Here is a 16,564-nt window from a genome sequence, read left to right as displayed (position 1 = left end):
AACTCAGCCAAAATACTGTGAAAGGGATAGGAGGGAAAGATGCTTCACTACAGAGAAGGGGGGCCCTGAGATTATGGAAGGGTGAGACAGTGGATGAAGGGGGCCCTGGAGATTATGGAAGGGAGAGGCAGTGGATGAAGGGGGCCCTGGAGATTATGGAAGGGAGAGGCAGTGGATGAAGGGGGCCCTGGAGATTATGGAAGGGAGAGACAGTGGATGAAGGGGGCCCTGGAGATTATGGAAGGGAGAGGCAGTGGATGAAGGGGGCCCTGGAGATTATGGAAGGGAGAGGCAGTGGATGAAGGGGGCCCTGGAGATTATGGAAGGGAGAGGCAGTGGATGAAGGGGGCCCTGGAGATTATGGAAGGGTGAGGCAGTGGATGAAGGGGGCCCTGGAGATGATGGAAGGGAGAGGCAGTGGATGAAGGGGGCCCTGAGATTATGGAAGGGTGAGACAGTGGATGAAGGGGGCCCTGGAGATTATGGAAGGGTGAGGCAGTGGATGAAGGGGGCCCTGGAGATTATGGAAGGGTGAGGCAGTGGATGAAGGGGGCCCTGGAGATTATGGAAGGGTGAGACAGTGGATGAAGGGGGCCCTGAGATTATGGAAGGGAGAGACAGTGGATGAAGGGGGCCCTGGAGATTATGGAAGGGAGAGGCAGTGGATGAAGGGGGCCCTGAGATTATGGAAGGGTGAGACAGTGGATGAAGGGGGCCCTGAGATTATGGAAGGGTGAGGCAGTGGATGAAGGGGGCCCTGGAGATTATGGAAGGGAGAGGCAGTGGATGAAGGGGGCCCTGAGATTATGGAAGGGTGAGGCAGTGAATGAAGGGGGCCCTGGAGATTATGGAAGGGAGAGGCAGTGGATGAAGGGGGCCCTGAGATTATGGAAGGGTGAGACAGTGGATGAAGGGGGCCCTGAGATTATGGAAGGGTGAGGCAGTGGATGAAGGGGGCCCTGGAGATTATGGAAGGGAGAGGCAGTGGATGAAGGGGGCCCTGAGATTATGGAAGGGTGAGGCAGTGAATGAAGGGGGCCCTGGAGATTATGGAAGGGTGAGACAGTGGATGAAGGGGGCCCTGAGATTATGGAAGGGTGAGGCAGTGGATGAAGGGGGCCCTGGAGATTATGGAAGGGTGAGGCAGTGGATGAAGGGGGCCCTGGAGATTATGGAAGGGAGAGGCAGTGGATGAAGGGGGCCCTGAGATTATGGAAGGGTGAGACAGTGGATGAAGGGGGCCCTGAGATTATGGAAGGGTGAGGCAGTGGATGAAGGGGGCCCTGGAGATTATGGAAGGGAGAGGCAGTGGATGAAGGGGGCCCTGAGATTATGGACGGGTGAGGCAGTGAATGAAGGGGGCCCTGGAGATCATGGAAGGGAGAGGCAGTGAATAAAGGGGGCCCTGGAGATTATGGAAGGTAGAGGCAGTGAATGAAGGGGGCCCTGGAGATTATGGAAGGTAGAGGCAGTGAATGAAGGGGGCCCTGGAGATTATGGAAGGTAGAGGCAGTGAATGAAGGGGGCCCTGGAGATTATGGAAGGGAGAGGCAGTGAATGAAGGGGGCCCTGGAGATTATGGAAGGTAGAGGCAGTGAATGAAGGGGGCCCTGGAGATTATGGAAGGTAGAGGCAGTGAATGAAGGGGGCCCTGGAGATTATGGAAGGGAGAGGCAGTGGATGAAGGGGGCCCTGGAGATTATGGAATGGTGAGGCAGTGGATGAAGGGGGCCCTGGAGATTATGGAAGGGAGAGGCAGTGGATGAAGGGGGCCCTGAGATTATGGAAGGGTGAGACAGTGGATGAAGGGGGCCCTGGAGATTATGGAAGGGTGAGGCAGTGAATGAAGGGGGCCCTGGAGATTATGGAAGGGAGAGGCAGTGAATAAAGGGGGCCCTGAGATTATGGAAGGGTGAGGCAGTGAATGAAGGGGGCCCTGGAGATTATGGAAGGGAGAGGCAGTGGATGAAGGGGGCCCTGAGATTATGGAAGGGTGAGGCAGTGAATGAAGGGGGCCCTGGAGATTATGGAAGGGAGAGGCAGTGAATAAAGGGGGCCCTGGAGATTATGGAAGGTAGAGGCAGTGAATGAAGGGGGCCCTGGAGATTATGGAAGGTAGAGGCAGTGGATGAAGGGGGCCCTGGTGATTATGGAAGGGAGAGGCAGTGGATGAAGGGGGCCATGGAGATTGTGGATGGGTGAGGCAGTGGATGAAGGGGCCCTGGCAGCTTTCAGATGCTGCCCGTGTCAGTTGTCCCCTCTCTTATGGGCAGGCCGGAGTGTATTCTGTCAGTTGTAAATGCACTTCATACTGACTCTTCGCTACCTTTGATGGTATGAGGTGGATAGAGTCCCCTGACAGATGGCAGAGACCCCTGACAGCTGTGCGTCTTGGGGCCATAAACTAAAAATCAAATGAATGAAAAGATAAACGTTTCCATTGGATGGTCTTAGAATGTGCATTTATTTTATTCAAAGATGTACACTAATGCTGTTCTCTTTTTCTGGTACTCAATTAAAAACTATTCTGACTTTTGGCTCTTTGTTTTCAACAGGGAAGAAAGGAAGGACCCTCTCTCAGCACTGGCAAGAGAATACGGAGGCTCAAAGAGAAACGCCTTGCTGAAGTGGTGTCAGAAGAAGACAGAAGGCTACCAGGTATATGTGGGGTTTGCCCCACACACGTAATTGCCAGACCACGTGCTGTATGGAAGGTCCAGCCTTACCTGGACTCAGTATCAGCTGGATGAAAGAAGTCTGTATCTTTCCATAGTAGCCAGTCTAATCACTTTTATTCAGCTATTATAGCACTTTCTTTTTAATTCCTAGTTAAATGCTGTAGGTGTGGTGTCATCTGCTAAGAGTGAAAATGTATTTATTTTACTTAAAATGAATAGTTTAATTATTACATTTATTGCGTCTTTTAGTTGTCTTTCATAGCACTTGGCTATCACACTGTGCTTTTTGTTCGGGTTTTACTTAAAGTGGTGTCAAGTATCACAGTGGAAAGGAGGCTCTAATTCCACACAAAATGGAGACTCTTAAAATGTGTCCATCGTATTGCCAAAAAATGCAGTGTGCGTTCTCAGTGTCCTCACACTGGATTTCAGTTTGAGGTTCTTCTCAGCACCGTGTCTGAGGTTGGCCTGGGCTGCAGCCCTGTCAGCGCCTCATTCTTTTTTATAGCCATGCTCAATTGTGGGGATACACCACGGCTTGTATCCATTCTTCTGTTGAAAATGGCACTTGGGTTGTTTCTACTTTTTTAGGTGTTATATTACTGTTATGAACTTTTAAAAATTTTTCTTATTTTTTCTTTTTAATTTTTTAATTAAATAATTTTTTTTCATTGTTTGGATTCATTGAGGGTACAAAGAATTAGGTTACACTGGTTGCATTTTTTAGGTAAAGTCCCTCTTATAATTGTGTCCACAAGAGGCGTGTCATACACCGTGACGTCCCTCCTCCCCTCTGCCTGCTGTCTAACTCCCCCACTCCGGCTGCACCCCGCCTGTATTAGTTCCTCTACTGCCTTCAAGTCAGAGTGGAGCACATTGGAGTCTTTCTTCTCCATTCTTGTGATGCTTTACTAAGAAGAACGTGTTCCAACTCAATCCACAAGATGGATTGAGGTTAATACAAAACATGTAAAGTCTCTGTCTTTTTTAATGGCTGAATTTCTGGGTTGGTCAGCATTTAGGTTGTTTTCACGTTTTGTCCATTATAAATTGAGCTGCATTAAACAGTCTAGTGCAGATGTCCTTATGATAAAAGGATTTTTTTTTCTTCTGGGTAGATACCTAGTAATAGGATTGCAGGATCAAATGGGAGGTCTAATTTGAGTTCTTTGAGGATCTTCCATACTTCCTTCCAAAAAGGTTGTTTTCTTTTGTTTTTGAGATGAGGTCTCTCTATGTTGCCCAGGCTGGCCCTCCTCCTGCCTCAGTCTCCCGTAACTGGGGCTACAGGTGCATGCCCCTGTGCCCGCTTGCTGTGAACTCTGGGCACCAGATTCGGCGTGTAATGCAGTTCTTACTCTCTCGTCCATCTGATGTGCTGTCCACCATCTCTGAAATTATGATACCGTTATTTTTCTTACTGCTACTTCATGTGTGTCCCCTTTGCTGTTTGACAAAAGTCTGAGATCTTTGGCTTAAGGGTTCCTGAGAAGCGCTATAAATGCTGCCTCATTCGTGTGAAATCCCTAGGCTCGCCCTGGCACGCAGCACCCCATCTTTCCCATCTGCGGACTTCTGTTCTTCAGTGTAGAAGTTGGTGTCTGCAGAATTGTCTCTACCTTCCATTCTACCCTGCAAACTTTCATTCCTCCTGGGTCACCCTCCTCTCCCCCGTGGAGCCTTTGGAGATGGGTTCTTCCTTGATTTAAACTCAAGCCAGTGTAAAGTGTTTCTTCATTTCAGACATGGTGGGGGGAGGGGTTCTTTTTGTCTATAATTCACTTTCCTTGTGGTTTGGAATCCCACAGGATATAGCATATGTATTGAAGTTATCAGTTTGCATGTGTGTCTTCCTTTACAGACTATGTGGAAAGGTCTCTTTGTCCAGCCAGCGTCTGGACCCTGCTGCAGCTTTATCAGGTGGTATAGTAGTGCCAAGGCCTTCATCACATGTCCGCCCAGGAGTAGATTTCATCTTAAGAAACTACTTTCTTTGCCCATTCACAAGAAGCAACTCCTCACCCATTCACATTTTATCATGAGATTGCAAAAATTTACTCATGTCTTTTAATTTTTCTTTTTTAGAGACAAACTATGTCGCTCTCAGTAGTGTGCTATTGCATCACAGCTCACAGCAACCTCCAACTCTGGGCTTAAGCGATTCTCTTGCCTCAGCCTCCCAAGCAGCTGGACTATAGGCGCCCACCACAACACCCGGCTATTTTTTGGTGGTAGTTGTCATTGTTGTTTGGCAGGCCTGGGCCGGGCTCGAACCCGTCAGCCTCAGTGTATGTGGCTGGTGTCCTACTCACTGAGCTATGGGCACCAAGCCATGTCTTTTAATTTTCATTCTCTTATTATTTCTACCACATCTGTGGTTATTTCCTCCATTGAAGTCGAAGTCATCCATGAATGTTGAAATTCCAACATTCCAAACTCCTGTTAATGTTGGTATTTCAGCCCCTTTCCATAAATCAAAAATGCTCTTTTTTTTTTTTTTTTTTAAAGACAGAGTCTCCTTTTGTTGTCCTGGATAGAGTGCTGTGGTATCATAGTTCACAGCAATCTCCAACTCTCAGGTTCAAGCGATCCTCTTGCCTCAGCCTCCCAAATGGCCGGGACTATAGGCGCCCGCCATGAAGCCTAGCTAGTTTATAGAGATGGGGTCTTACTCTTGCTCACGCTGGTCTCAAACTTTCAAGGTCGAGCGATCCACCCATGTCAGCTTCCCAGTGTTCTAAGATTTGTAGGTGTGAGTACCACGCCCAGCCGACAGACACTCTTAACAACATCTGGAATGGTGAATTCTTTTCAGAAGGTTTTAAATTTACTTTGCTGACATCCATCAGAGGAATCACCATCTGTGTGGCAGCTCTACCCTTACAAAATGTGTTTCCTATAAGACTTGAAAGTCAAAATTACTCCTGATTCATAAGCTACAGAATGGATGTTGTGTTAGCAGCCATGAAACTCTCATCTCCTTCTGCATCGTCAGAGAGGTCCTGGGTGACCAGTTATCTTTTTTCTTGAGTAATAGGTCTCAATAGTGGGCTGAGAGTAGTCAGTAAACCCTGCTATGAATAGATGTGCTACCATCGAGGCTTGTGGTTCCATTTCTGGAGCACAGGCAGAGTAGATTCAGTATAATTCTTAAAGGTCTCAGGATTTTCAGAATGTTAAATGAACATTAGCGTCAACTTAGAGTCATTGCAGCATTGGTCCTGATAAGTGAGTCATCCTTGGAAGCTAGCCGTAGATTTCTCTTCAGGGGTGAATGTTCTGGATGGCATCTTCCAATATTTGAAAAATCTTGTTCAGTGCGGCCACTTTGATCAGTGATTTTAGCTAAATCTTCTGGATAACTTGTGATCATAGCTTGGGAGGATTGCTCAAGCCCAGGAGTTCAGGGCTGCAGCAAGCTATGGTAGTACCACTTTACTCCAGCTTCAGTGACAGGGTGAGACCGTCTCTTAATTTCAAAAAACAAACAACTTTTCAGACTAGCCACAGTGGCTCATTCCTGTAGTACCAGCATTTTGTGATGCCAAGGAAGGAGGATTGTTTGAGGCCAGGAGTTGAGGCCAGCCTGGGGAATAATAGCGAAACCCTATCTCTAAAAATAAATGAGTTAGGCAGGGTGATATCTGCTTGTCATCCCAGCCACTCGAGAGTCTAGGGCAGGAGGATCACTTGAGCCCAGAAGTTTGAGGTTGCAGTGAGCGATGATGATGCCACTGCACTCTAGTCTGGGTGACAATAAGATCCTATCTCCCAAAAAAACCCCCAAACAAACAAAAACCCTCTTCCTGAAGCAGGAGGATCCCTTGAGCTCAGGAGTCTGAGACTAGCCTGAACAAGAGTGAGACTCTAACTCCTAAAAGTAGAAAAACTATCTGGGCGTAGTGCTGTAGTCCCAGCTGCTTGGGAGGCTGAGGCAGGAAGATCACTTAAACCCAGGAGTTCGAGGTTGTTGTGAGCTAGGCTGAGGCCATGGAATTCTAGCCCAGGCAACAAAGGGAGACTGTCTCAAAAACAAACAAACAAATAGACTGGGCCAAACTGTGTTTAGCACAAGACTCCTAACCTTTGGCCTATCTTAACTTTGAACATGCCTTTCTCACTGAACTCAATCATCTTTAGTTTTTGCTTTAAAGTGAGATACACAGATGGTTCCTTTCCTTTGAACACTTAGAGACTATAGGGGGGTATTACTTGGCCTAATTTGAATATCACGTGTCTCCAGAAGGGGGGAGGACTAAGGAAAGGGAAAGAGATGGGATGGCTGATCTGTCCAGCATTCAGAACACACCCAGCACTTAGAGACTGAGTTCATGCCGGCACTGTTGGTGTTGTCCCAAAACAATGATAGTAACATCTAAGTTGCTAATAAAAAATTTTGAAACCATTATGAGAGTTACCAAAATTTGACACAGTCCTGAACTGAGCACACGCTGTTGGGGAGATGGTGGCAGTGGACTTGATGGACGCAGGGTTGCCGCCAACCTTCAGTTCGTGAAATGAGATCTGCGGAGCACAGTCAGGCGAGCACAGTGACCAGGGTGTTTTGTGTAGCAGACACTATGGGATACTTTGGAAATTCATCTTTAGGAAAGTAGTTCTCAAACTTGTTTGTAAAGACATAGAAGATTGTGGGGAAAGTACAGATTCCTGAAATTTTGCAATTTGAGAGGTATAAAGTGAGACCCCGGAATCTGCATTCTTCACAGGTATCCCAGGCGAGGCTGTGAGAATCACACACAGAAGTGACTAAGACCTCGGTCTTCTGAGGGACAGTCTGAATGCCACCCCGGGTGTTAACTATATGACTGCAGGCATATTTCCTAGCCTGTTTGAGCCTCACTTTCCCGTTCTATAAAATGGAGTGATAAAAGGGCAGTCAGGCAGAGTTCCTGCCTCTCACCGGGGTTAGTAGACTTTGAATTGTTACAGGCAAACCTCAGATACTGCAGGCATGGTTCCCGACCACCGATCACCGCAGTAAGGTGGATACTGCAGTCAAGTGGGCCACTTGTATGCACTGCTTCCCAGCACATAAAAAGTTACATTTACACCTGTGTTATAGTCTGTTATGTATGCAATAGCATTATGTCTAAAAAATCAAGATGTATATGTCTTAATTTAAAAATACTTTATTGTTAAAAAATGTTAACAAAGTGAGCACATGTTCTGGGAAAAATGGTACTCAGAGACGTGCTCCGTGGTCCACTGCCACAGATGTTCAACCTGTAAACACACAGTATCTGTGAAACAGGACAAAACAAGTCGTGTTTTCTTCCATGTTGTCAGGAATCTTCTTGTAATATAAGCTTTAAATTTTCCTAGACTCGTAATAAATTGAATAATTTTAGGTAACTGTAAAGTTTCTCCCCCTTGATTATTGTGAAATTTTGCCATGCATCCAGTGATTAAATGGAGATAATTCAAGCATTAAATCAGCGATTTAACTAATATCTCTTGGTTGGTCCCAATTTAAATTCTCTGATTCTGTCATCTTAATACACGTAAATCAGGGCAGCGCCTGTGGCTCAAAGGAGTAGGGCGCCGGCCCCATATGCCGGAGGTGGAGGGTTCAAACCCAGCCCCGGCCAAAAACTGCAAAAAAAAAAAAAAAATACACACAAATCAGTTACTTCAGTGAATAAGTTTTAAGTTTTTCTCATTTACTTTGTACATACAGTGCAGGAGGAAATATGATGCAGATGTTTAGCCATACATAACAGACAGCTTTTCTGTCCCCTGGATGTATTTGCTACAAACCCATTCCCCTCTTCCTCACATCCTTTGGACTCTTCTGTAGTGATACATATATATGGCTTTGCAGGGGGGTTGGATTTTGTTTCCTATGAAACATATTTGTTCTTGCCCTTTAAAAGTGGCTGGTTCTGGCTCGGCACCTGTAGCTCAAGTGGCTAAGATGCCAGGTGGCAGGTTCAAATCCAGTCCAGGCCTGCCAAACAACAATGACAACTACAACCAAAAAACAGCCGGGAGTTGTGGCTTGCACCTGTAGTCCCAGCTACTTAGGAGACTAAGGCAAGAGAATCGCTTGAGCCCAAGATTGGAGGTTGCTGTGAGCTGTGACGCTACAGCACTCTCTACCCAGGGCAACAGCTTGAAGCTTTGTCTCAAAAAAAAAAAAAAAAGTCGCTGGTTCTTTTGTTTCAGTGTCTGTAAGTTAAAATTGGACAGTCTGAAATGCATACTCTTTTTAAACTGAAAGATACATCTAATGGCACTCTTAATTTGTCAAGAGCCGTGTAAAAGTGGCAGAGCCTCTCCCTGTGCGGCTGTACCTGTGGATGAGCACGCCCGTTGTTGGGAGCTGGCAGTTTTGGTCCAGTCCTTTGGTCTCTGACTACTCGCCGTATGTAGGAAAGGGCAGGTTGTGCCACTTGACCAGCTCAGAGAGCAGGAGCTGTTACGTGACACTTAGCACACCCTGCTCCCTCAGGCCCCAGATGGGCCATTAGTGCTTAGTCTGTGCATGCTTTCTGTCGAGGAAGCTGTCTAATCAGCGGAGATGGATTCCCTAATACCCGTATCGTCTTTCATTAGCTCTCTTTAGAGTCATCCTAAAATTACTGTGATGATCACTATAATTTCATTAACCATCCATTACAAACAAGCCCTTTGAGTTTACCTTTTATCAACGAATACATTTTTTCTTTTAAATTGTGCCCTGTCATTTATTAGTCACTGAAGTTTTAGAATACTAGAATATTAGTGTTGAAAGGGCCTTGACATCTGGTTTATTGTCAGGTTTACTGATGCAGGACCGTAACTCTGACAACTATAAATGGCTGCCCCAGGCTGTATCTCGAGTCCATGGCGTTACATAAACGGCTTTCAGTACTGTCACTGGAAGAGCTGGGTCTTCCCCTTCCTCCTCTTTCTCTTCCTCCCTCCCTTCACTTCATGCCTCAGTTTGTACACAGTTATGCAGTTATGCTTTTAATTTAAATACAGAGTTAAAGAGCTTAATAGTAGTGATCCTCTGTCCTATTCCTTACCTTTGAAATTCTGCTTTGCTGAAGCAACTGCTTTTAATCCTCTAGCTGTTTCTTTGGGGATTGAAGGTACAACATTGATAATACAAGCATAACCAACCAGGTAATAGAGAAAGTAGTTTATACTTTCAGAAACTTTTCCTTTGGTTTGAAATTTTATGTTTAAGAGGTTTTTTTTTTTTTTGTATCATTGTTTTCTTGTTCTGGAAAAACGTAACAGAATATAATCAAGAAACCTCAGTCTAAAGGTTAATTTGAGAGGGCTTCATTTGGATGAAAAATCTCATTGTTTTCTGATAAAGTGCCAGCCCTAGAAATGGATTAGTTAAATCCAAAGGATAATGAAATCACTTAATCTAGAACAAGATAGTTTTAATAAACGAACAAAAGATTTTAGCACTGCCTGAGGTGATTCAATCTCTGGTAAACATTAAGAATGCAGTTTTATTGAGGGATGTGCTTCATTAATGTGTGGGCCAAAGAAGAAAAGATGAGACTTTTCTTAGTGAAGAATTAGGAGAATTGATGGGCTACAATGTTTTAGAAGTCATGGTTTCATGTGCTGTGCTTTACTTGCATTGTACCTTTTTTTCCTAATATAAAAGTTAATTAATCAAACACATAATAAGCTCCGGGTCAGGTAGTGTGCTGAGTGTTGAAACAGACCAGGAAATAATAGTTAATATTTTCAGAAGTTTAAGGACAGTTCAGGGAAGTGTACATCAGTAATAAAACTCAATATGGACTTTTGCTTATGGTTACAATAGAGTATCAGACCAGACTTCTGCTCAAGCAGTCCTCCTACCTCAGCCTCCCAGGTAGCTGGGACTACAGGTGCCCATCACAACATTTGGCTAATTTTTCTATTTTTAGTAGAGACCGGGTATCACTCTTGCTCAGGCTGATCTTGAACTCCTGAAGTCAGGTAATTCACCTGCCTGGGCCAGCCTCCCAGAGTACCAGGATTATAGGCATGAGCCACCTTGCTCTCCCTAGCCTTTAACTTTTTAAACTCAAAGAGAAAAATTGCTCCCCTTTTTATAACTGTTGCCCCAGGAATAGAGACGGGATAGAAACAGAAAAGCTGTTTAAAATAACAAAATATAAATATCTTTGAAGGCATTAGGAACTAACCAAGGCTGCTAGGACAGATTTGGTAGAGCCAGAATTGTAGAAAAAAGGAAAAAACCTGTTGAGTTGAGCCCTATATTAACCCTTCCTTTTAACCCTTAAGGCATTTACTAACTTCTGGCATAGGGTAAAGGCCAGACAGAAAGCATTGGTCCAGAGTTTGTTTCAGAATTACTAAGCAGGGAGACTAGAATTTGAACTGAGGGATTCTGAAGCAACCAAGATTTGAGGGTCCATGATCCCAGGAAATAGTCTCAAATGTAGTGACTTGGCTGGGCATGGTGGCTCATGCCTGTGATCCTGGCACCCTCAGAGGCCAGGAGTTTGAGGCCTGAGCAAGAGCAAGACCCCCCCACCCACCCACACACACACAATAAGAAAAATAAAAATTAGCCAGGTGTCAGGTGTGGTGGTGTATGTCTGTAGTCCTAACTATTCAGAAAGCTGAGGCGGGAGGATCACTTGTGCCCATGAGTTTGAGGTTGCAGTGAGCTACTGGGACACCCCTACACTCTAGCCAAGGCAACAGAACAAGACCCTGTCTCAAAAAAAAAAAAAAAAGGCAACAGCAAGCTCAACATTTAACTTAGTTTTTGCTGTCAAGGTAACTTTTAAATCCTGAGATGTATAGGATTAAAAGAGAAATTCAGATCAAAGATAAATTCAGTAGAAAGCTGTTACAAATAGTCTAAAAACTTAAGTGCAGTTTTTGTTCTCACCGTACTAGGGTGGATAAAAATTAGATTTCAAGGCTAGCCAAAAAAGAATGATCCTGGGAAACACTCCGGGTTTTCAATTGAGACTTCAAAAGAACTGTGCCCAGCAAATAAAGGTTGACTAGAGGTTATAAGCATGAAATTCAGCTTTAAAACTGACTCTGATTGGATCAAGGGGTCAACCCCTCCTTTAATCGCCTGCCAGAGAAACTTAAAACCTCTTTGGAGGGAGATGACATCGTCCAGACACTCACGCTCTGGGATACCAGGCGTCCACATTCCACCAAAAATACCAGGCATGCGGTAAGCAGCGGGAGGTGATGAGGGGAGGAAGAGAACTGCAGGTGATCCAGATATGGGTGTTCTCAGGCCTTTAACACAGCTGATTCATACGCTCAAGAAAATAGGTGAAGAGAGGGAATTGGAATCTGTCAAATAGAATCTAAAGGAAACTTTTTTTTTTTTTTTTGTGGTTTTTGGCCGGGGCTGGGTTTGAACCTGCTACCTCCGGCATATGGGACCGGCGCCCTACTCCTTGAGCCACAGGCGCCGCCCGAATCTAAAGGAAACTTTAAAATTGAAAAACATGGTAGCTCCAATACCTGTGTTTAACAGTACACTGGGCACAGAAAAGATTTGCAAATTGGAGGATTGAGTAGTAAAAATTACCCACGTGAAACACTGAGAAGTGAAAGGATAAAAAATACGTAGGAGAGTGTAATAGATGTATGGGACGCAATAGAAGGCTTAGACGTTCATAACTGTAGTACCAGAAGGAGGGGGAACGGGCAGGACTGTCACAGCAAAACTGATAAAAGTCAAAGACAATGAAAAGAATCTTAAAATCACTAGAGAAGAAAAGTTGCTAGTTTCAGAGGAATAAGATTGGCATCTGATTTCCCAGTAGACCACCGAAAACAAAATGGGTCACCAGCAGGCTATTCTGAAAAGGAAAATTAAAGGAAGTTCCTCTAGCAGAAAGAAAATTATCCCATAGGGGCTCGGTGCCTGTGGCTCAAGCAGCTAAGGCGCTAGCCACATACACCTAAGCTGGTGGGTTCGAATCCAGCCCAGGCCCACCAAACAACAATGATGGCTGCAACCAAAAAAATAGCCGGGTGTTGTGGCGAGCACCTGTAGTCCCAGCTACTTGGGAGGCAGAGGCAGGAGAATCACTTGAGCCCAGGAGTTGGAGGTTGTTGTGAGCTGTGATGCCACAGTACTCTACTCAGGATGACAGCTTGAGGCTCTGTCTCAAAAAAAAAGAAAAGAAAAAGAAAAAAAATTATTCCATAGGGAAATAAAATTTGGGGAAAGAATAAAGAAAAATGGAAGGCGTAAATAAATATAAATGAATGTTGATTGTGGTATAATAAAAATGTCTTTTTCAAAATACACAGTACACAGGTGCGTACTGGGAAGGTCGTAAGGGAACAGTAAATGAAATGAAAATGTTGTAAGTTCCTTGCATTGTCCATAACTAGCAAAGTTATAAAATTACTACTTCATCACAGACTGTTAACTGAGGGTTACACACTGTAAATCTCTAGGGCTGCACTTGTGATACAGTGGCCATGGGCTGTGTGTGGTTATTGAACACTTAAAATGTGGCTGTTCCCCATTGACATATGTTTTGATTATAATATATACACATGATTTTGAAGACTTGGTATGGAAAAAAGAATGTAAAAAAACCTTATAGCTGGTGATGTGGTGGCTCACACCTGTTGTCCCAGCACTTTAGGAGACTGAAGCAGGAGGATAGCTTGAGCTCATGAGTTCGAGGCTTCAGTGAGCTGTGAATAGAATAGAATCAAATGGAAATTTTAGAACTAAAAAATACAGTAGCTCAAATTAGGAACTCCAGTGCATGTGTTTAACAGCACACTGGGCACACTACTGCACCCAACCTGGGCAGCAGAGCAACACTCTGTCTCCAAGAAAAGGAAAAGGCAAATACTGGTTACATGTTGAAATTATTTTAGTTTTAATGCTCAGTGAGTAGGGCACCAGCCCCATATACTGAGGGTGGCGGATTCAAACCCAGCCCCGGCTGAACTGCAACCAAAAAATAGCCGCGTTGTGGCAGGCGTCTGTACTCCCAGCTGCTCAGGAGGCTGAGGCAGAAGAATTGCGGAAACCCAAGAGCTAGAGGTTGCTGTGAGTCCTGTGACATCATGGCACTCTACTGAAGGCAGTAAAGTGAGACTCTGTCTCTACAAAAAAAAAAAAATTAAAAAGGTTAAATAAATTTATAATATTATGTGTCTTTTTACTTTTTAAAGTGGCTGCTACAATATTTACATATTGCTAACCACTAAGGCAATAATAAAAGAATGGAAAATTAAGATGCTAATTGAGGGGAGAAATAGAATATTAGTAAATAATGGGCGGCGCCTGTGGCTCAGTGAGCAGGGTGCTGGCCCCATATACCGAGGGTGGTGGGTTCAAACCCAGCCCCGGCCAAACTGCAACCAAAAAATAGCCGGGTGTTGTGGTGGGCGCCTGTAGTCCCAGCTACTCGGGAGGCTGAGGCAGGAGAATCACCTAAGCCCAGGAGTTGGAGGTTGCTATGAGCTGTGTGACGCCATGGCACTCTACCGAGGGCCATAAAGTGAAACTCTGTCTCTACAAAAAAAAAAAGAATATTAGTAAATATTAAAGCACAGATTTATTATCTTACAGTTCTGTGGGTTAGAAGTCTAAAACTGGTCTCTCTGGACTAAAATCAGTATGTCAGCAGAGCTGTTTTCTTTTCTGGAAGCTTTAGGGGAGAGAGAATCTGTTTTCTTTGCTGTTTCCACCTTAAAGAACACCCATGTTCCTTCGCCCTTGCCCCTTCCTCCATCTGCAGAGCCAGCAACAACTGGTCTGGTCCTTCTGTGTTTGGAATCTGACCATGGATTATCTGCTTTTAAGGGCTCAGGGTCAATTTGGATCCACTTGGACAATTCAGAATAAGTTTCCTTTCCTTAAAATTCTTAGCTTAATCACACCTACAAGATTTGTAGATTTTTTTTAAGACAGTCTCAGTTTGTCACCCTCACTAGAGTGCTGTGACGTCAACAGCTAACAGCAACTTCAAACTCTTGGGCTTAAGCGATTCTCTTGCCTCAGCCTCCCAAGTAGCTGGGACTACAGGCGCCAGCCACAACACCTGGCTGTTTTTTGGTTGTAGTTGTCATTTTTGTTTGGCGGGCCCAGGCTGGGTTGAACCTTTCAGCCTTGGTATATGTAGCCGGCACCCTGATCACTGAGCTACAGGGGTGAGCCAGGATTTGTAGATCTTTTCTCCCGTGCTACATACTGTTTTTTTACTTTGTTGACGGTGTCCTTTGAAATACAAACGTTTTTAATTTTGATGAACTCCAGTTTATCTATTTTATCTTTTGTTTCCTTTTTGTATCATATCTCAGAAGGCTTTATTAACCCAAATGGCAAAGATTGACTTCTCTGTTTTTCTCTAAAACGGTTATAGATTTAACAAGTGTTAAAAGTTCAAAAAAACAAAGATCTGGCGCTTACTTTGAGTTCTTTTTTTGAATGTGTTGTAAGGGAAAGGTCAAACTTTGTTTTTTTGCTTATGGCTAACCACTTGTCTTAGCATGAATTGCTAAAAAAAACTTTTCTTTCCCCTTGAATTGTCTTGGCACTTTTGTCAAAAATAACTGGCCATAAATGTGAACATTTATTTCTGAATTCTCGACTCTATAGGGTTCGGTTTTGATTGATTGATATTAAAGGTTCATTTTATTCAAGAGCCAATATGCTGGGAGGGAAGGATTTCTTTAAATTTTCTCAAAAGTTCTTTTATAATGCATTAATGAACAGAGAAATATTTTTAATATGGTATACATTCTTCATACTGGGACGTGGACCCAGGAGACTTTCATTAGCGCTGTGCTTTCATAACTTAAATGAATTCCAGGCCAAGAACTCCTGCATTAGTAGAGCTTGTATTTGTAGTTTGTTCTTTCAACAAATACTTATTGAGTGCCAATTATGTGTTAAGCATTGTTCAGGGCAGTATAAATACAACAAAATAAGTATGTAAAAACATCGCTCTTGGCCAGGTATAGGAGTTCCTGGTTGTAACCCCAACACTTTGGGAGGCCAAGGTGGGAAGATCGGTTGAGCCCAGGAGTTGTAGGTTACAGTGAGCGATGATGAGGCCACTGTACTTCAACCCAAACAACAGAGAAGCAACGTGTCTCTTAAAAATAGGGGCAGCGCCTGGGGCTCAGTGAGTAGGGCGCCGGCTCCACATGCCGAGGGTGATGCCGAGGGTGGCGGGTTCAAACCCAGCCCCGGCCAAACTGCAACAACAACAACAACAAAAATAGCCAGGTGTTGTGGCGGGCGCCTGTAGTCTCAGCTGCTCGGGAGGCTGAGGCAAGAGAATTGCGTAAGCCCAAGAGTTAGAGGTTGCTGTGAGCCATGTGATGTCACGGCACTCTACCTGAGGGCGGTACAGTGAGACTCTGTCTCTACAAAAAAAAAAATCAAAAATAAATTAATAAATAAAAACAACTCCCAGCCCAAGAAACAAAATTCATTCTTACTAAGCAGCTTGCTTTCAGAAGTGTTTCAGTTTAGCATACAAGCCTTGCACCTCCTTAGTTAAACTGACTTCTAAGTATTCTTTCTGTTTGATGTCATAGGAAATTGAATTTTCTTAATTTCATTTTTGAATTACATTGCTGGTATATAGCAATCAGTTTATTTTGTATATTGATCTTGTATCATGTAATCTTGCAAAATTCAGTGAAGGTATAGGCAGCTTTTTCTTGGTAGATTCCATCACATTTTTTCACATAGACAATTATGCCATCTGTGACCGAAGATGGTTTAAATTCTTTTTTTTGGTTACAGTTGTCATTATTGTTTAGTAGGCCTGGGTACGGTTCAAAACTGCCAGCCTCAGTGTATGTGGCTAGCACCCTAACCACTGAGCTACAGGTGCCAAGCTGGTTTTAATTCTTTTTTTTTTTTACATTTAAATTCCTTTTAA

General features: G+C 44.1%; 1 protein-coding gene across 5 annotated transcripts in view; it reads left to right on the top strand.

Moving 5' to 3' along the window:
• Positions 1 to 16,564, top strand: part of SPECC1L (sperm antigen with calponin homology and coiled-coil domains 1 like) — a 182,920-nt gene that overhangs the window by 132,393 nt on the left and 33,963 nt on the right. For all 5 annotated transcript variants that reach the window (XM_053589821.1, XM_053589822.1, XM_053589819.1 and 2 more), the window contains one exon: positions 2,556 to 2,658. In XM_053589821.1, coding sequence (XP_053445796.1) covers positions 2,556 to 2,658 — 103 coding nt within the window. The remainder of the gene's footprint in view (positions 1 to 2,555; positions 2,659 to 16,564) is intronic.

This window comes from Nycticebus coucang, chromosome 4 (genome assembly GCF_027406575.1).
Source record: "Nycticebus coucang isolate mNycCou1 chromosome 4, mNycCou1.pri, whole genome shotgun sequence".
NCBI lineage: Eukaryota > Metazoa > Chordata > Mammalia > Primates > Lorisidae > Nycticebus > Nycticebus coucang.
The sequence above is the reverse complement of the archived record's forward strand: the minus strand, read 5'-3'. Positions and strand labels throughout refer to the sequence as shown.